General features: G+C 49.3%; 3 protein-coding genes and 1 long non-coding RNA gene across 6 annotated transcripts; 3 read left to right on the forward strand and 1 right to left on the reverse strand.

Moving 5' to 3' along the window:
• Positions 1-690: 690 nt before the first annotated feature.
• On the forward strand, positions 691-4,805 carry LOC306829146 (heterogeneous nuclear ribonucleoprotein A0-like). 2 transcript variants are annotated; one of them, XM_079352062.1, is made up of 4 exons: positions 691-1,851; positions 2,923-3,075; positions 3,405-3,520; positions 4,711-4,805. In XM_079352062.1, exon 1 carries the CDS (start codon positions 771-773, stop codon positions 1,680-1,682), a length of 912 nt encoding a protein of 303 aa, XP_079208188.1. In that variant the 5' UTR covers positions 691-770; the 3' UTR covers positions 1,683-1,851; positions 2,923-3,075; positions 3,405-3,520; positions 4,711-4,805. The 2 variants fall into 2 exon arrangements, with proteins under 2 accessions (XP_079208188.1, XP_079208187.1); XM_079352061.1 differs by lacking the exon at positions 2,923-3,075.
• On the forward strand, positions 3,405-8,239 carry LOC306829147 (heterogeneous nuclear ribonucleoprotein A0-like). Its single transcript, XM_079352063.1, has 2 exons — positions 3,405-3,520; positions 6,356-8,239. The coding sequence occupies exon 2, from the start codon at positions 6,558-6,560 to the stop codon at positions 7,467-7,469; it is 912 nt and encodes a 303-aa protein (XP_079208189.1). The 5' UTR covers positions 3,405-3,520; positions 6,356-6,557; the 3' UTR covers positions 7,470-8,239.
• LOC306829154 lies at positions 4,497-5,635 on the reverse strand. The gene is made up of 3 exons (XR_013779838.1): positions 5,217-5,635; positions 4,607-5,183; positions 4,497-4,570 (listed from the first exon to the last, which is right to left on the reverse strand). It is a non-coding gene; the product is annotated as an uncharacterized lncRNA (long non-coding RNA).
• Positions 8,240-9,411: 1,172 nt separating the features above from the next.
• Positions 9,412-18,885, forward strand: klhl3 (kelch-like family member 3). 2 transcript variants are annotated; one of them, XM_079352039.1, is made up of 15 exons: positions 9,415-9,604; positions 10,760-10,894; positions 11,092-11,198; positions 11,266-11,387; positions 12,718-12,880; positions 13,892-14,001; positions 15,156-15,272; positions 15,513-15,662; positions 15,741-15,858; positions 16,086-16,283; positions 16,364-16,465; positions 16,620-16,748; positions 17,186-17,326; positions 17,581-17,724; positions 18,051-18,885. In XM_079352039.1, the coding sequence occupies exons 1-15, from the start codon at positions 9,552-9,554 to the stop codon at positions 18,077-18,079; spliced, it is 1,818 nt and encodes a 605-aa protein (XP_079208165.1). In that variant the 5' UTR covers positions 9,415-9,551; the 3' UTR covers positions 18,080-18,885. The 2 variants fall into 2 exon arrangements, with proteins under 2 accessions (XP_079208166.1, XP_079208165.1); XM_079352040.1 differs by lacking the exon at positions 15,156-15,272 and having other exon boundaries at positions 9,412-9,604.
• The last annotated feature ends 231 nt before the right edge of the window (positions 18,886-19,116 follow it).

Genomic DNA, 19,116 nt, shown 5'->3' on the forward strand with positions numbered 1-19,116 from the left:
AATTATGACCATTCAAGGGTGAGCTTTTAAGGTTTCATGTAAGGTGCAATCTGTATAAATATCAAATTATTCTTTCGATGCGTTTAATACCACGTGACACAAACCCGAACAGAAACGATATCACGTCAAATCATTTATTTAAATGATGAAATGTTTAATAGTTGTTCAACATCTCATATTTTCACAACGTTAAATGTTCATTTTAAAAATTTATACCAGAAAATCATCTTCTTTGTCACAAAAAAAGGATCAGAACAAGCCGGTGTTATGTCGAGATGTGTTACCTCGTCAAAAAAACCCTCCCATAGCACACAACGATATCTCCTTTCAAATAATGCAAACAGAAGCAAATAGCTGTATTTCCCCCTTCTAACTTTATATAAATGGCCAGATTGTGTGGAGAAAGTATTTTTTGTACTTAATTAAAAAAAGATTTCTCATCTTGATGGGACATCTCACAAACTGTGCTTCCAGGACAGACTCACTCTAAAAACAAACATTTTTGCACATTAATGAGACGAGAGGCGCATTTTCATACTTTATAATCAAATATTTATCTCAGATTTTAGAGGAAGTATTTGAAAACAAAGCCGTGTGGGAGCTCAATTTGATTTGGTAGCAGAATTCGACATAACACCGGAAGAGGCGCAGCAGAATTCTGAGCTCGTGTGACGTCACCGCGCGGCTGCTATAAAGATAACTGCGTTCTTTCAGTCCGCCATCTTAGGCTTTTTGTGCACGCGAACAACCGTTGTAACCGTCTCGCGAAGATGAGTGACCAGCTTTGTAAACTTTTCGTCGGCGGTCTGAACGTGGACACCGACGATGACGGCCTGCGGAAGCATTTCGAGCAGTTCGGTACTCTGACCGACTGCGTGGTCGTGGTGAACAAGCAGCTGCAGCGATCCCGGTGTTTCGGCTTCGTGACGTACTCCTCGCCGGAGGAGGCCGACGCGGCGATGGGCGCAAGGCCGCACACGGTCGACGGCAGCGACGTTGAGGTTAAACGGGCCGTCGCGAGAGAAGACGCCAACAAACCGGAGGCACTTGCGAAGGTGAAGAAGATCTTCGTGGGTGGTCTGAAAGACGACATCGAGGAGTACCACCTAAACGAGTACTTCTCCCAGTACGGGCAGATCGAGAAGGCCGAGGTGATCTCCGAGAAGGAGACAGGAAAGAAGAGGGGCTTCGGCTTCGTCTACTTCACCGATCACGACGCCGCCGACAAAGCGGTCGTGGTGAAGTTTCACACCGTTAACGGACACAAAGTGGAGGTGAAGAAAGCCCTCACAAAGCAGGAGATGCAGGCGGCTAACAGAGGCGGGATGCCGCCCAGAGGAGGCCGAGGCCGAGGTGGCATGAGGGGGAACCAAAATGGCTACGGCGGCAGGGACTACGGCGGAGGATACAACTACGGAAATGGCGGCGGCTATGGAAACGGCGGCTGCGGCGGGTACGGAGGGTACGGCGGACCTTACGGGGGTGGCTACGGAGACCAGGGTAGCGGGTACGGCGGCGGAAACGGCTACAACGATTTTGGCAGCGGCTACGGCCAGCAAGCTTCTGGTTACGGACCGATGAAAGGGCCGCCATTCGGGGGCCAGAGGAGCGCGGCTCCTTACAACAGAGGCGGCGGAAGCGGCGGCTACCCGAGGGGAGGGGGCTACGGAGGCGGCTACTAGATCAGACTTCACAGCACCCCCATCCCTGCCATAAGAGTCCCTCCAACCAGAATTTGGACGCCAATCTCAAATTCAATAACTGGGCCTGGGTCTGCTGGCAAATCCAAACACCGGCAGAGATACGGCCACAGAGACCCCCCCCCTTCAGACCTCAAAAGCCCCCAAACAGGTAGGAAGGTCACTTCCCAGAAAGCCTGATAATAATCCCAATCATCTAGGACACGTGATTCTTCTATTATGTAGTTGAATATTTTTTATTTGCTGACAAGTATCCTTAAATATTTGTACTTTTTAGTTTGTTTGTTGGTATAAAAACTTTAGGTGTGATTTCATTGTATAAGGATGAGAAAGCATGTTTTTGTGGTTTTCATTAATTACTTTAAAAAAATATATTGTAATTTTTTTTTACCTGGATCATTCAACAACATAATATTGGAGGGAAACCGTTAAAAATTGGCGGGAACCGTGACACTGCAGGATCCAGTTTCCTTGTTTCCTTCCCCCCCAAATGTTCTCAAACTTACACCTAGTTCTAGTTTCAACCTTAAATATTGTTCGTTTTTCATTACCTGTAGCGGTATCCAATGTATATTGTATACTTTCATGTCTTGGAGAACAGAAACCTACTGTCAAACACTTTTTCTTGGTATGCTTATGTATGTTCATTTTAAATAAAACGTTATACCACTTAGCTTAGTTATTTTACTTATTTAACAAGGCTTCCTCAAGTTCGTCCACAGGTTTATAGTTACAAGGCATCCCACAGTTTATCCCCTTACTCTCAGGTGGGTGATATGAATGGTTGTAGTCTACCCACAGCCAATGCATGTAGGCTTTGTAGGGTTTGACCATGTTTGGTTTTTTTATTTATTTTTTTAAAGGTGCACTACGGAGATTTGAAAGTGAACGACTTTCTGATCTGAAAACAAAGGTTAAAAGGGTCCCTGCGACGCTGTTTGGAGTTAGCAACCTGGAGGGTTACAGTTTTGCTTTACCTGTAACTCCCAGCGTAGCATTTTAACTTCAAACATCGTTACAGGGACTACGTTATCCTCTGAAGACTGTTTGTGTAACTGTCTGAACACTTCTCCGTCATATTATTGACCAAACCCCCATAGTGTGCTTTTAAAATGATCATTGCTAATTAACCACATTTACATCTTTAATATCTTTACATATTGAATACGTATCTGTGGACTTGAGGGCTCTGTTATTTACCTTTGATTATTCCTACATTTAGGTGTTCTCTTACTCGTATTCCTGTAGGCTATCCCAGCCAATATAGCCGTAGCAGTTTGTTTGTAGGCTACATCAAGACCCTGTTGATTACCTGGGGTCGATTGTCATAGGAGTCTGAAATATCTCTTTAGGATATCCACATCCAGCAACCTAGGTATGTAAATCAACCTGTCTTCACTCTGTGTTGGTCAACTATGTATGGTAAAACCTTATGGAGATGGTGCACACGAGCGCCATTATTTAACCTTTAAACGACTTATCTGACGCCTTAATCATAGTTCAGTGCGCCTTTATATAGCTAATTTTAAAATAAAACCAAAACGGGGCGGGTTACTGAATTTGATCTTTAAATTAAGTGGGTTGACGGGGACCCAAATTTTGTTCCACAATTAAAAAAAGATTGGAACAATTACATTGGTGTCTCTTCCTGTGAACGTTACTGTGTGCAATGTACTCACTCTCTCTCTCCTCCGTCTCCTCCAGGGTGCAATGGGTAACCTGGGCAACGAGGACCTCACCCTGCAAAGTGATGGGGGTGTGTGTGTGTCTCCACACTGGCGGGGGTTTACCGGAGAGCGGTGGTGCCTTCTCCCCCTCAGGTGAAGTCAAGTTTTCACTGAAAGGTTCCCAAAGTGTGCTACGATGAGTCTGAACGTGGTGTTCTGAAATGTTTGCAGGGAAAGTTTTGATCACAGTGCCCAAGTGCGAGTCGTGTAACTGCTGTTACTTTAGGGTGATTAAAGACGAGAGACGGTTGAAGTTTTTAATCCAACAGGTTTTCTTTTAGTCGTCTCTGACTGAAGCTCAGTGTTATTCATTCTTCTCTTTAATCATTGCCTTACTTCAGAGCTCTGACCCAAAGGATGAAGAGTCCTTGGGAGCAGTGTTTGCACTTTGGGCACTGGATTTTCAAAATAAAACAATGCTTTATTAAATTTTATTTTAAGTAGTTCTTTATTGTATTTATGGTCGGTTGCTTCATAATTAACATTCACAATGGAAACTATTACTTCGCTCTGTAGCTGCACCTTAAGACAATATATTTTATGTTTCTGCACTGCTGGTGGCTTAAAGCCTGCAGGCATCATCGCTCTGTTATGCAACAGAAGTCCTGAAAAATGATAACTTTGTAAAGACAATTGGTGTTAAGGGAGGACTACTTTAGCAGGGCTGTCAGGAGACAATTGCGTTTTTAATTTCAATATTTAACTCCTTGATCGCATTGTTAGACGTGCCATTATGTTGCTTTTTATAAACTGTCAGGCTTTTAATTTGAAGTTTTGGAGAAAAACAAGAGACTTGCGATCCAAAAACACAAGTTAGTACAGAAAAACAAGTGATACCAAGAAGCTCCTGTGTCAGGTCAACATGCTCTTCATCAGCAGTTGGAGTACTTGGAGCATGTTGACCCAACAGATCTGTCTCGCTTCTCTTTAACTAATCAATCAATCTTTATTTGTATAGCGTCAATTCATAGCAGGTGTTATCTCGAGACACTTTACAAAAAGCAGGTAAAGGACCTTACTGTTTGTTAACATTAACAAAAGAGCAGGTAACAAGACCATGCCCATTATGTTTACAAAAAGCAGGTAAAGGACCTTATCGATGCTGACAGTCAGGGTAGAAAGTTAACTACTTCAACAGAATATCTGTGAAAATGTGTTGTCTTAAGGTCTTACGCAAACGTGCTCCAACAACTTGAAACTCCTCGGGAGGTTATCGCTCCCTTCAAAATAAAAGCTTGCGCTGGCGATGGAAGTTTGATCTGTGTTCTCTTTACCTCTTTTAGGAAACTGCCGGTTGATCTCTTAGGAAAAGGAAACGTCTGATTAATGTTGGCTGTGTTTTATTTATGAATTTTAATAAATTATTTTTATACACAAAGACTTATGTTACTTTCTTACATTTTGGATAATGCTCTTGCATGTGTAATGTACTACATGAATGGACAGACCCCGGTGTATATAAAGGGGGGTTTGAAGTGATGTGACCTGGTGCAATCATGGCAGCATCTCAAATAAGACTTCAGGATGATTGGAAATCCATTAAACGGATTGCTGTGATTTGTCTGGACCTGGGGGACAATGTGGCCCCAGAGGGCCGTCTCCCCAGCCGGTTGACTGTGTGAGGTCGAGAGGAGTTGTATCCGATTGGTCAAAAGGTGTGAATGCAGGGTGCCATCTGTTAGGTCAGATGTGAGTGTGAATACTTGGCCGGTTCCTCCTCGTGTACGACCTTCTGTCAGAGTCAAATTACAGTCTCCTGGTTTGCACGGTTTAAGAACTCCACTTTAACTTTGATTGAAGAGAAATCGCTAAGTGAAGCTCGAGCGTTACGTCAGAGAACGTGAACAAGTAGAGACGCAGCGTCCTGAATGCTGCACTGGAGCTTTCTGTTCTTTGTTCCCAGGTTTCAAATATGGCATGTTGCTACATGCAGTTAATGAAAAGATTGACTTCTAACGCAGTGGTTCCCAAAGTGGAGGTCAGAACTGCTCGAAGTTTGCACATCACTGTCTTTGTTTGAACAGCACCAATTCATCACATAAGATCTCGAGTGGCTTTACAAACAGCAGGCACTCATTAATGCATCATGAGCATAAGAAACATTAAGCAAAGAAAACCAGACTCCTGAAGAAACAGGACGGGAGGAGAAGCAGGATGAAAGTCCCCGGTCTCTGACTCCTTTTATTTTGGGGGTTTTAGGCTGTAAAGTCTGAATGCCTGATTTAACTAGCTGTTCTTTCACTTTACTTAAAGATGTTAAAAAAAAAGACTTCTCTTAAGAGACCCTGAATATGTTCAGTTTGGTTTCAAACCAGACTCACGGAACAAACACCCTCATTGTTCAGGGACTGATAGACTTCATTGTGGATTTGTGGGCCCTTCATTATGGGGGTCAGCAGTGATGTAGTGCAGGTATACACACTTATAAATCTCCTCTGATTCACACCGTTGATGGTGAAGAGACGGCCCTCACTTCTCTACTCTGAAGAGTAGTCTTCCTTTTTTATATCGGAAGGTGTTTCAGCCACCTAAAGTCATAAATCACTTTGGGGGCATTTTAAAACACTTAAGTCATGTTTAAATTCCGGTTTATTTAAGGTTTATTTCAGTTAATAGCTAATGCATAGATTGGAAAGTCTTCCTTGAAAAGAAAAATGGTGAACGTGAGTGAAATTAAAACCCGCATGTTCACGTCCTGATCCTCGCTGATGAAATGTCGACTTTTGTTGTCTTCAATGAAAACAAGTAAATTAAACCGATGGACTAAAAGCTGGTTTGTTATATTATAATGGAATTTACTGTGTAACTTAAATGGTTGATACTTATTATTTAAGTTTAGTAACATAAAGGTGCTTGGTGAAGTACTTCCGACAAAATGAGCCGGCAAAAAAAATGTTAAAAATCCACGCTTCCCTTTCTCATCGCCAGTTGAATTCAAAGATTCCCGACAGCACTTGAAGGCAGCGCGGACTCGATTCGCACAGGAGCCAATGAGGGCGTTGCTGTATTCAAGACGACCAATCAACGACTGCTACGCCTGAGGAATCGACAGCCCGCCCCTTCTGACGTCGTTCATTGAAGAAGAAGAGGGACGGTCTCTCCGCACACCATCCTCAGAAGAAATTCAAACATGTCGGCGAAACTTTGCAAGCTGTTCGTCGGTGGGCTGAACGTGGAAACCACGGAGGATGGCCTCCGCTCGCACTTCGAGCAGTTCGGCTCCCTCAGCGACTGCGTTGTGGTCCAGAATCAGCAGCTGGGTCGGTCCCGCTGTTTCGGCTTCATCACCTACTCGGCGCCGGAGGAAGCCGACGCAGCAATGGCGGCTAAGCCACATGTCGTCGACGGGAAGACCGTGGAGCTGAAAATGGCCATCGCTCGGGAGGACGCCAACAATCCGGACATCGTCGCGAACGTGAAGAAGATCTTCGTCGGGGGCGTGAAGGACCACATCGAGGCGGAGAACCTGACCGAGTACTTCTGCCAGTTCGGCGCCGTGGAGAAGGCCGAGATAATCTCCGACAAGCAGACCGGCAGGAAGCGGGGCTTTGGCTTTGTCTTCTTCGAGGACACCGATTCTGCTACCAAGGCGGTCCTGACCAAGTACCACACTATCAACGGGAACAAGGTGGAGGTGAAGAAAGCCCTGACCAAGCAGGAGATGGGGACCGGCGGTGGCGGCGGGAGGGGGATGGGCCGGGGTCGCGGGAGAGGGATGCAGAACTACGGCGGCGGAAGAGGAGGAGGCGGGTACGGAGGCGGCTACGGAGGTGGCTACGGTGGGTACGGAGGGGGTTACAACGGCGGCGGTGCAGCTGGAGGATACGGGGGTTACGGCGGAGGGTACGAAGAGTACGACAACCAGATGGGGGGTGGGTACAGTAACGGGGACTTTGGGGAAGGCTACGGACAGCAGCACTCTAATTATGGTGCAATGAAGGGGAGCTACTCTTACAGGAGCGCGGCTCCCTACAACAGAGGCGGGGGCGGAGGAGGCTACAGCAGGGGGGGTGGAGGTGGTGGATTCGGCGGCGGCTATTAGTCCCCCCCCCCCCTTCACATAAATCCCCCCCCCCCCTTTAAGTTTTTTGGGGAAACCTCTGATTTCAACGAACTTGACTTTACACATCACACCCGAGCCCTGGTTGGGGGGGTGAGGGGTCTTTGTTGAGTCCAGTTAAAGGGAGCAGAGCCCATCACCAACGCCGAATGAATGAGACTGTCCCCCATGCGTCCTTTCTCTCCCTTTCCCCCCCCCTCTCCAATCCGGGCCCATCTGTCCCCCCTGCATCCTTTCCCACCCTCTCACCCCCCCTTCAAAGGACCCGGACCCCGTCTGCTCCCCTTATTCCACACATAATGGACTTTACTACTAAGAGTTGTGATTTACTGACATGTACTTTTGTTATGTTTGGGGAAATGCTTGTTTTTTGAGTCATTTGTAAAGCCGGTCTGTTTGAGTTTGTCTCCTCTTTACAAAAACCAGCCACATTGTCTTTGTTTATATATATTATTTTTTGCATCATGAACTCAGGGTTTTAATTGAAGTTTGGGTGGCAGTGTCGGGCAGCATGGGACTCGATCGCTTGAGTTTCTTGATCTTAAAACACACAAAGTGACAAAGTATTTTGTGGAGAAATGTCACATCCTTTTTTTTCTTCTTTTTTTTTTTGTTAACTGTAACAAACATTTCTTCCCGTCCCATTACTGGCTTTGTTTAGATTAAAAACAGTTTAATTGAAATCCATGTTCAGTTTACCCCCATGTTTTACTGTGCTTTTATTAAAGTTTTTAATGTTTGGAAAAATCTAATCTTGCAGTATTGCTTCGAATATTGTTGGGTCACCTTTTTGCAGCTTTCTAAACCGACCACCAGTGGGCGCTGTGTTCCTTTTTCCAAATCCGGCTTTTCCAGCTTGTCGGCCATTTTATACCGGTATGAAATCAAACTGGTTTCAGTGAACCTGATTATCACCATCAGAGCTGCACCGGTGTGTGTGTTTACATTAATAAAAGTCAATTTAATTCACTGATGCACGTGCATACAGTGTAACATTTCAGTTGAAGATAAAAACATTAATTAATGTTCATTCTAATTAAAACGTTCCTCCCTGTAGTGACGCTCAGTATGAACTCAATTAAACTTTAAGTAATCACACTTTCAGGAGGCTTCTCTTCATGGGGACTCTTTGAACGTTTCTGATTATTTTTGTTGGGAGTTGTAGGCACTACAGGGCTTTCAGAGAGCGTGAAAGCAGGTAAGAGCTCTCACTCTGACTCGATTTCTGGGGATGAAACGGCGAAGCAATTCCAGCATCAGGGGGCAAAGGCAGACTTTCTGCAGCACAGTTCAGGCTAATTTTCGGAGGCTCTATGACCCACAGAAAAACTTGTTGAGGCTCTTTCAGCCTGCTGAAGTTTAGTGCCTACCTGTTAACTCTGCTCTTCAGAGGCACATGACTTTCTGTGTGCAGGCCTGCAGAGAACATTTAGATGCTTCATTGATCCCGAGGGAAATTCAAGGCGGTTTTCAGAGAAAGGCCCAGACTGGAAAAATAAATCATACGAGGAAGAATATTGTTTTTTTTCTTGTGTATTTTGAGAATAAAGTCAAACTATTGACATGTTTTTTTTGTTATATGGAGCATGCATTGTTGGTGTGAAAACCAAAGTGTGTAAATGAAAGTCAACTAAGAAAATTATAAAGTCCGCCTTCAGGAGATTCAAAAAAAAAAGAGTGAAATACGGAAACGGGAGGAAGCATGAGGGCAATGACAGAAGTTGATTAACGCGGGCTGTAGGGCCCCAACAGCGTCTGGTAAAATCTGATGCCTGTGCAGTGTGCATCACACTAATGGTGCATGCAACTCTTTGCAAGGCAACAACAGTAAATGCTTTTAAATCGGACCCCTTTAGGGAGGTTTCATACTTGCACATTGTAGGCCGGTTCTGTGAGCACTCAGAACACCCACTACTGGACTGGTCTTTTGTCTGTTGAGCATCAGACGTCTGTGCTTTTTAGTCTGGTACAGTCCATGGCGTGTGCACTTTTTTTTGTTGAACTTCCGTAGTGATCCATCTTCGCTCATAGAGCAGCTGTGTTCGGCGCGGCTGTGCAGCTCTCATGCCCGCGGTGGTGATCTCTGACTCCGGGAGGATGGACGGTGTGTCGCTGGGGTGAGTTTCAGCAGCTGTGGAGATTATTACTTAAAGCTGTGATTTAACACAACATTCAACACACACACAACACGTCGGCTGTAAAAACACACACACACTATCTCCTAGCAACAGAAGCTAGCTGTGTGGACTACAGTTAGCTCCTTAGCTAGCATCCTAAGCTGAGGTAGTTTAACAAACTTCAAGAGGACATAAAGACATGTCAGAAGACTGGCATCAAGTCGTGTCTCATAAACAGTCAGCTGATTGTTGACTTGTCTCATATTTGTTTATTTACAGAGTTTGAATGATGATTTATAGCAGATAACGGACATTAGCTTAGCATTAGCACTGAAGTGTAGTGATTGCTAAGAGCTAGCAGCCAAAACAAACTCCAAACTATAAAATCTTTTAAAAGTTGGTTGATGATCTTTTCATGATGTGGGTGAGGTGTAACCTGTCCTGTTTAAAGTGATGACTGTGTTTAAAAGTGAAATCATCAGATTAAATCAGTGATCTCGATCAGCTGATTCTTCCTGTCACCTGTCCTCAGGTACTTTATTGATCCTGAGATAAAACACCTTCAGGTCCAAACTTGACAATCACAGATTTATTTGAGATATTTAATTGAAATCCTGATTTAATGTTGTTGGTGGGGATGTGATGATTCTCTGAACTCATGATGTGATTTATCTTCCTAAATGAGACTGTAAATACATAAATGATGATGAGTCAGATCACCCATTGAAACACCAGCTCTGATGTTTACCTGAGCTCACCTGAGGTCACCTGAGGTGTTGCGTTCCTCTGCCTTGTGTCACTTCTTTGCTTCTCGCTGTGTGAGCGTTAGTCTCCACCCAAATTCAAAATCAGGAAGCATTTTAAAGTCCTTCAGTGTGAGCCAGACTTTAGTTACCCGTCCCTGAAGTCCATCTTAAAAACGGAGTGAAGGAGTGTGAAGGTTTGAATCCGCTGCAGGGGGGGGGAGCAGGTCTCTAAGACGTAGACTGAACGCTGCTGACTCAGCAGGTCGTAGACGTTGATCTGCTCTGTGACTCCTGAGGACATGTTGACTTTAAAACGGTCAACGTGCAGAAGCGTCACTTTGTGTCCTGACTTCAGAGAGGAAGCGTCAGGTCGCCGGTCTCACCGTGAAGTCCTCTCCTGTCTCTCCAGTGTGGCGGCCACACCGGCCTCGCCACGTCCAAACTGCAACACGGACTCGGAGGAGGACACGATGAACGGAGGGACGCTCACCTTCAACCAGACGCACATGAGGAAGGCCTTCCAGCTCATGAACGACCTGAGGAGGTGAGCTGCTGCCCGTGTGTGTGTGTGTGTGTGTGTGTGTGTGTGTGTGTGTGTGTGTGTGTGTGTGTGTGTGTGTGTGTGTGTGTGTGTGTGTGTGTGTGTGTGTGTGTGTGTGTGTGTGTGTGTGTGTGTGTGTGTTCACATCACGTTCAGGCCGTTTATAAATGTAGAATTCGTCTCTCTGTCTCCCTCGTCAGTAAAAAGACGCTCTGTGACGTCCAGTTGGTGGCGGGGAGCGTTGAAGTGCCCGCTCACAGGGTGGTCCTGGCGTCCTGTAGCCCCTACTTTTGTGCCATGTTTACAGGTACACACACACACACACACACACGGTGTCATACTGGACGCTTCCTCACCTGCGTGTGCTCTCACAGGTGATATGAGCGAGAGTAAGGCCCGTCAGGTGGAGATCGGAGAGGTGGACGGACAGACGCTGAGGAAGCTGGTCGACTACATCTACACGGCTGAGATCGAGGTCACAGAGGACAACGTCCAGGTGTGTGTGTGTGTGTGTGTGTGTGTGTGTGTGTGCGTGTGCAGACAGTGTTTTCCTCGAGCTTTAGTTTTGACCTTTTTTTCTCTGCGTCGCTCTTTTGTTTGAGCAAAAGTTAAAATAACACGAGTTTGTTTGAATAGTTCGCAGGATTATACGATCTTTCAATTCAAGGATTTGACTGTTAAACGCTCGATGCACCAACGAGGAACAGATCCTGAAACAGCTGATGCAGTTTGATGACGTCTTTAAAGACCCTGACACACACACACACACACACACACACACACACACACACACACACACACACACACACACCAAGGAGACCCGTCAGTCCGCCGCTCGTCGCCCTCGTGTGTGTGCGCTGCGTGCAGCTCCGTTGCTACACGTCGACAGCCGCTCCACATGAAGCGGCGTCTGCGTGCATCAAGTAGTCAGTGCGAGGAAAAGGGTTAGTGTGAACGGTCAGCGAGTCAGATGATGAACACGCCACACAAAGAGAACCTTCTAGAAGGTCACAGAAGCTTTATGTTGAAGTTTTCACAGAGAATCTCTTTGTTTCCGTGTGAGACGGTCCTGACCCGACCCTGAAGAGGAAAAGAGCCGGGGAGGTTTGTGAGCTCCGCACCGAGAAAGCACTCGATTGATGACTTGTTTGTCTCGGTGACTTGAAATGGTCGCTGCGCGGCGGTTGAAAAAAAAAAAAAAAAAAAATGCAGCGGGCAGGAAACTTCCTCCGATTATTAGAGCAGGAAGTCTGCATGGAGAGGAGGCAGGAAATCCTCCCACTGTTAGCGCTGTGCCCCCCTGCTCCCTCTCCTCTGTGTGTGTGTGTGTGTGTGTGTGTGTGTGTGTGTGTGTGTGTGTGTGTGTGTGTGTGTGTGTGTGTGTGTGTGTGTGTGTGTGTGTGTGTGTGTGTGTGTGTGTGTGTGTGTGTGTGTGTGTGTGGTCAGTCGGGGCGTCACACACGTGTCAGAGCGTCACGCCTCAGACTGACTGCACGTCTGCTCTGCTCGCGGTCATCCCGTTTCTCAACGTGACAGTCACCGCTGGCTCCTGAACGCAGAAGGGGGCGGAGTCAGCGGATGTCACCACACCAACATGCACCACCGTCCTAATCCGATCTTCATCACGGTGCGTGCCGATGAAGACGTGAAGTCAGACCAGAACCGTCTGTTGGACTCGAGGGTTGCAACAACAAACCCCACACGAACACGACCCGGGTAGAGCACGCTGTAGAAGCGCCTGAGGAGACGTGGTCCAGAGTTTTTGATGGACCCGGGTACGTCTGGAGGAGTCCAGTAACGTTCTGGTCTGGTTCTCGTCCCTGCAGGTTCTGCTGCCAGCAGCCAGTCTCCTGCAGCTGATGGACGTCCGGCAGGTTTGTTGTGAGTTCCTTCAGTCTCAGCTTCACCCGACCAACTGTCTCGGCATCCGAGCGTTCGCCGACCTGCACACGTGCACGCAGCTCCTCAACCAAGCCCACGCATACGCCGGTAAGCTGCTCCACCTTCCCGCCGCAAACCCTGAGTCACCTGTGTGTGTGTGTGTGTGTGTGTGTGTGTGTGTGTGTGTGTGTGTGTGTGTGTGTGTGTGTGTGTGTGTGTGTGTGTGTGTGTGTGTGTGTGTGTGTGTGTGTGTGTGTGTGTGTGTGTGTGTGTGTGTGTGTGTGTGTGTGTGTGTGTGTGTGTGTGTGTGTGTGTGTGTGTGCATGCATGCGTTGGATGTTGAGAAGGAGACGTGTGTGTGTGCGGCGTGTAACCCTGCGTGTGTGTGTGTGTGTGCGGCGTGTAACCCTGCGTGTGTGTGTGTGCGGCGTGTAACCCTGCGTGTGTGTGTGTGCGGCGTGTAACCCTCTGCGTGTGTGTGTGCGGCGTGTAACCCTCTGCGTGTGTGTGTGTGTGTGCGGCGTGTAACCCTGCGTGTGTGTGTGTGCGGCGTGTAACCCTCTGCGTGTGTGTGTGTGTGTGCGGCGTGTAACCCTCTGCGCGTGTGTGTGTGTGTGCGGCGTGTAACCCTCTGCGTGTGTGTGTGCGGCGTGTAACCCTCTGCGTGTGTGTGTGTGCGGCGTGTAACCCTCTGCGTGTGTGTGTGTGTGTGTGTGTGCGGCGTGTAACCCTGCGTGTGTGTGTGTGTAACCCTGTGTGTGTGTGTGTGTGTGTGCGGCGTGTAACCCTCTGCGTGTGTGTGTGTGTGTGTGTGTGCGGTGTGTAACCCTCTGCGTGTGTGTGTGTGTAACCCTCTGCGTGTGTGTGTGTGTGTGTGCGGTGTCTAACCCTGCGTGTGTGTGTGTGTGTGCGGTGTGTAATTCTCTGTGTGTGTGTGTGTGTAACCCTCTGCGTGTGTGTGTGTGTGTGCGGTGTGTAATTCTCTGTGTGTGTGTGTGTGTGTGTGTGTGTGTGTGTGTGCGGTGTGTAACCCTCTGCGTGTGTGTGTGTGCGGTGTGTAACCCTGCGTGTGTGTGTGTGCGGCGTGTAACCCTCTGCGTGTGTGTGTGTGTCTCTCAGAGCAGCACTTCACTGACGTGGTTCAGGGGGAGGAGTTTCACGGCCTGTCTCTGCAGCAGGTGTGCAGCCTCATCGCCAGCGACAAACTCACAGTTTCCACGGAAGAGAAGGTCAGACTCCACGAACGCACGCACATCGCACGTCCGTCCTGTAAGAAGCTCCGCCTCCTTTCTGTTTGAAAATGTAAAGACTGAAGACGAGCTCTGAGTGTAAAGACAAACCCAGCAGGGAGCGTCGGCTGCGTGACGCAGGTCATCTGCACGTGGACGCTGAAAGGTGTCTGTGGACGGATCAGTGCTGACGATTCGCTTCATGGTCACGTAGAGACGTGCACGTGACGTGTGCACGTGTCGTATCACGGTGTTATGTTGAAGAGGCGACCGTGCTCAGCTCGGTTAGTCCTGGAGCGGTGTGAGAGCACGCCAGCAGGGGGCGGAGTGAACGTGTGTGTGTTAACCTCGGGTCCTGGGTCCTGGGTCCTGGGTCCCGGGTCTCGGGTCTCGGGTCCTGGGTCCTGGGTCCCGGGTCTCGGGTCTTTGCGTTCCTAATAACTCTTTTCAAACACAAACATGAAGAGTTGAGATCTTGAGTCTTCCAGTCAGGAATCAGGAAGCTGCTCCTGGAAACTTCCAGACTTTTCTACAACTGCAGGTACACACTGCTGTCTCACTCTCTCTCTCTCTCTCTCTCTCTCTGTCTCTGTCTCTGTCTCTCTCTCTCTGTCTCTGTCTCTCTCTCTGTCTCTCTGTCTCACTCTCTCTCTCTCTCTCTGTCTCTGTCTCTCTCTCTCTCTCTCTGTCTCTCTCTCTGTCTCTGTCTCTCTCTCTCTCTCTCTGTCTCTCTGTCTCTCTCTCTCTCTCTCTCTCTCTCTGTCCCTGTCTCTCTGTCTCTCTGTCTCTCTCTCTCTCTGTCCCTGTCTCTCTGTCTCTCTCTCTCTCTCTCTCTCTGTCCCTGTCTCTCTGTCTCTCTGTCTCTCTCTCTCTCTGTCTCTGTCTCTGTCTCTCTCTCTCTCTCTCTGTCTCTCTGTCTCTCTCTCTCTCTCTGTCTCTCTCTCTCTCTCTCTCTCTCTCTCTCTGTCTCTCTGTCTCTCTCTCTGTCTCTCTCTCTCTCTCTCTCTCTCTCTCTCTCTCTCTCTCTCTCTCTCTCTCTCTCTCTCTCTCTCTCTCTCTCTCTGTCTCTCTGTCTCTCTCTCTCTCTCTGTCTCTCTCTCTCTCTCTCTCTCTCTCTCTCTCTCTCTCTCTCTCTCTCTCTCTCTCTCTCCCAGGTGTTCGAGGCCATGATAGCCTGGATCAAGCACGATAAGCCGGCTCGCCTGGAGCACATGCCCAAACTGATGGAGCACGTCAGACTGCCTCTGCTGACCAGAGATTACCTGGTGCAGGTACGGCGCCTCTCGTCTTCGCACGGTCAGATCCAGCACGCCGTCACATCGGGGTCCCGGTCTGTGAGGTCACCTTGTGTTTTGGCGTTACTGAAGCACGCCACAGCGGGATTCTCTCACACACACCTGCTCAGCTCAGAGGGACGAGAGGCGGGGTCACGTGGCGTTCCGCCTCCACGTCTCGTCCCCGGCGGCGTGTAGGCGGGGCTGTTGGGTGACGTTGTGTTGTCCGTGTTTCAGATCGTGGAGGAGGAGGCGTTGATCAAGAACAACAACACCTGTAAAGATTTCCTCATCGAAGCCATGAAGTATCACCTGCTGCCCGCCGACCAGCGCCACCTCATCAAGACGGACAGGACCCGACCACGGACGCCGATCAGCATCCCAAAGGTTCACAGACGGACGCACGCTGTTTCCACGCACGCCTGAACGACCTTTAACCTCGGCCCTTTCACTGTGCGTGTTCAGGTGATGATCGTGGTCGGCGGTCAGGCTCCGAAGGCGATCCGCAGCGTGGAGTGTTACGACTTCCAGGAGGACCGATGGTACCAAGTCGCTGACCTGCCTTCGAGACGCTGCAGAGCCGGTCAGTGTGTGGATCTATGTGCTCCATTTCTACGCTCCGTGTTCATCGTCCTCCAGCCTCCTGACGTGTGTGTGTGTGTGTGTGTGTGTGTGTGTGTGTGTGTGTGTGTGTGTGTGTGTGTGTGTGTGTGTGTGTGTGTGTGTGTGTGTGTGTGTGTGTGTGTGTGTGTGTGTGTGTGTGTGTGTGTGTGTGTGTGTGTGTGTGTGTGTGTGTGTGTGTGTGTTCAGGTGTGGTTTCCATGGCGGGCTGCGTGTACGCCGTCGGGGGCTTCAACAGCTCACTGCGTGAGCGGACGGTGGACGTGTACGACGGAGCGAGGGACCAGTGGAGCGCGGCGGCGAGCATGCAGGAGCGCCGCAGCACGCTGGGAGCGGCGGTGTTGTCAGATTTACTGTACGCCGTGGGAGGCTTTAACGGGAGTATAGGTACGTTCACGCCGCCTCAGACGCTCCGACCCGTCTGCACACGCTCACGGCTCACCTTCGATTCGCCGGCGTCTCTTCAGGTCTGTCCACGGTGGAAGTCTACAACGCCAAATCCAACGAGTGGATTTACGTGGCCTCCATGAACACGCGGCGCAGCAGCGTGGGCGTCGGGGTCGTCGATGGTGAGGATGATCAACGTGTTCGTGTTCGACCACGAGCTCCTTCAACGCGTTATAAAGTGTGTGTGTGTGTGTGTGTGTGTGTGTGTGTGTGTGTGTGTGTGTGTGTGTGTGTGTGTGTGTGTGTGTGTGTGTGTGTGTGTGTGTGTGTGTGTAGGGAAGCTGTATGCTGTCGGAGGTTACGATGGAGCGTCTCGTCAGTGTCTCAGCACGGTGGAGGAGTACGACCCCGTCGCTGATCAGTGGTGCTACGTAGCTGACATGAGCACACGGCGCAGCGGGGCAGGTACACACACACACACACACACACACACACACACACACACACACACACACACACACACACACACACACACACACACACACACACACACACACACACACACACACACACACACACACACACCTCTGCAGCGACCATTTCTTCTACGTTGTCCACAAATGCACGGCGTCGTCCAGCGGCCGTCACGTTATCCGAACTTTGAAACACTGTAAACTCTGTACGAGCTCTCTGCCCCTCGCTGGTGGCTCCGCCCACTGTGACGTCACACACACGCCATGTATCAGTTAACATGATCTCCTGTGTGAGCTCAGGTAAAGGTTCAGGAGAAACGGCTCCACCTAGTGGACTGTCAGAGTACAAACGGTTAGTGAGTTCAACATTTGGTGTCGCCATGACAACTAGAAGAAGACTGACGCGTGTGTGTGCGCGTTTCCGTCCAGGTGTGGGCGTGTTGGGAGGTCAGCTGTACGCAGCCGGAGGTCACGACGGGCCTCTGGTGAGGAAGAGCGTGGAGGTGTTCGAACCCCAGATGAACAGCTGGAGGCCGGTCTGCGACATGAACATGTGCCGGAGGAACGCAGGTGAGACGACGTGCACGCCGCCTCAAAATGAAACGGCGAGGAAGAGGACGCCAAAAGGTTGCATGGTAGATTTGTAAACACGTTGAATCATGTCGTTAGTTACCATGGCAACAGGAGGTTAGTCATTAAAGGCTTCCAGTAGATTTAAGATGACGTCCTGCTGCACGCCACGGAGACGTGACCTCACGCTCAGTTTGATTTGAGTCGACTTGTCGTGTTGGATCTCTGTGACAGTGAACGTCTCGCTCCTCCAGGTGTGTGCGCCATCAACGGGCTGCTGTACGTGATTGGAGGAGACGACGGCTCGTGTAACCTCTCCTCCGTGGAGTTTTACAACCCGGCCACGGACAAGTGGAGCCTCATTCCCACCAACATGAGCAACGGACGCAGCTATGCCGGTGAGTGACATCACACGTAGCCACGCCTCCTGGGCCGTTCTGATTGGACGTGACGCTTGCCGTCTTACACCAACTAATCAACCAATAGAAATGCAGTATGAAACGGATTGATCAGCGCGACCCTACGGGCAACGACCGTGTCCACGTCTCTTCCATGCACCTGAACGCCACTTCGGCGAGAGCTTGCTCGACCACCCTGACGCTGCCTCTCCTCGCACGGTGTACGTGCACGTCGGCGTGGCTGCAGTAAACTCCGCCCCCTTGTCCGTCGGCAGCTCCAGAGACGGATTGTTTTTCTCACTCTTTCCTTTTTCTCTCTCCTGCAGGAGTCGCCGTGATTGACAAGCCGTTATGACCACGGGACGACCCTCACGGCGTTGACGGATTCACAGAGACTCACGCTGACGTCTGAGGCTCCCAGGACACACGGAGGAGTGGCGCCTGAGAACAGGAAGTGCTCCGCCCTTTGACCTCGGCATCAGGAGACGTCTTGGCTTCCCTGTGTGAGGTCATGAGGTCGTGACTTTTAAGGACACGGCTGCGCTGATGAAGAGATGAATCCGCAGAGGACGGCGAGCTCAGAAGAGACTCGTGTTGGTTCTAAACGGCGAGCTCAGAAGAGACTCGTGTTGGTTCTAAACGGCGAGCTCAGAAGAGACTCGTGTTGGTTCTAAATGGCGAGCTGATGTCAGACTCGCTCAGACTGAAGGACGTGAAGAAGGCGGGGCCAAACGGAGACGTTAACACGCTCATTGCTGCAGCCTTTTCTCCCGGTTGTTTGATTAATTTTGTGCGTGGCGGGTTCCGGACGCCGCGACCTTCAGCGCCGCCAGATGTTTAAAAGAATGTAAAAAAAACGTCTTTATATGCAAATCAGATATTTAATATTTTTGTGATGTTTTTAAGGATGTAGAGAACCACTACTGTGGCGCCACGCTCAGGCCCGACGGTCCAATCGGACGCAGTCGGTCCGGATTCTGTTGTAGACACACTACTGATGCACTGACTGATGAAGAGGAGGGCGGCGGCGAGACGCCCGCTCGCCACTCGATCACTGACTTGCTCAAACACGCCTCATGAAGGACGAGAACGCCATCCGAAATTGTACAAAAAAAAGTGCCAGTTCTATGATCAGCACGCTGCTGGAGTCGGGGTTCTATACGGTGGTTCTCTAAAAGGGGGCGGGGCAGGGGGCGGGGCCACATGCTCTGTAGAAAATAAGATCATGACATGAGAGTCACATCTGTTCAAATCAAAATGAAGTTTTGTTTAATTTCTCAGCTTAACGTTTCAACTCTGCTCGAGGTCGTTCAGACCGCAGCGAGGGGGAGGGGCTTCACCTTCTGATGATGTCATCACATGGTCGACCTGTTCTCTTTTTTCTGATTCTGA

Source organism: Symphodus melops (assembly GCF_947650265.1).
Source record: "Symphodus melops genome assembly, chromosome: 9".
Taxonomy (NCBI): domain Eukaryota; kingdom Metazoa; phylum Chordata; class Actinopteri; order Labriformes; family Labridae; genus Symphodus; species Symphodus melops.

Coding starts and splice junctions, on each gene's coding strand:
- LOC306829146 (XM_079352062.1), top strand. CDS start 771: ATGAGTGACCAGCTTTGTAAACTTTTCGTCGGCGGTCTGAACGTGGAC.
- LOC306829147 (XM_079352063.1), top strand. CDS start 6,558: ATGTCGGCGAAACTTTGCAAGCTGTTCGTCGGTGGGCTGAACGTGGAA.
- klhl3 (XM_079352039.1), top strand. CDS start 9,552: ATGCCCGCGGTGGTGATCTCTGACTCCGGGAGGATGGACGGTGTGTCG. Junction 9,605..10,759: donor ATGGACGGTGTGTCGCTGGG/GTGAGTTTCAGC, acceptor CTGTCTCTCCAG/TGTGGCGGCCACACCGGCCT. Junction 17,725..18,050: donor CAACGGACGCAGCTATGCCG/GTGAGTGACATC, acceptor TCTCTCCTGCAG/GAGTCGCCGTGATTGACAAG.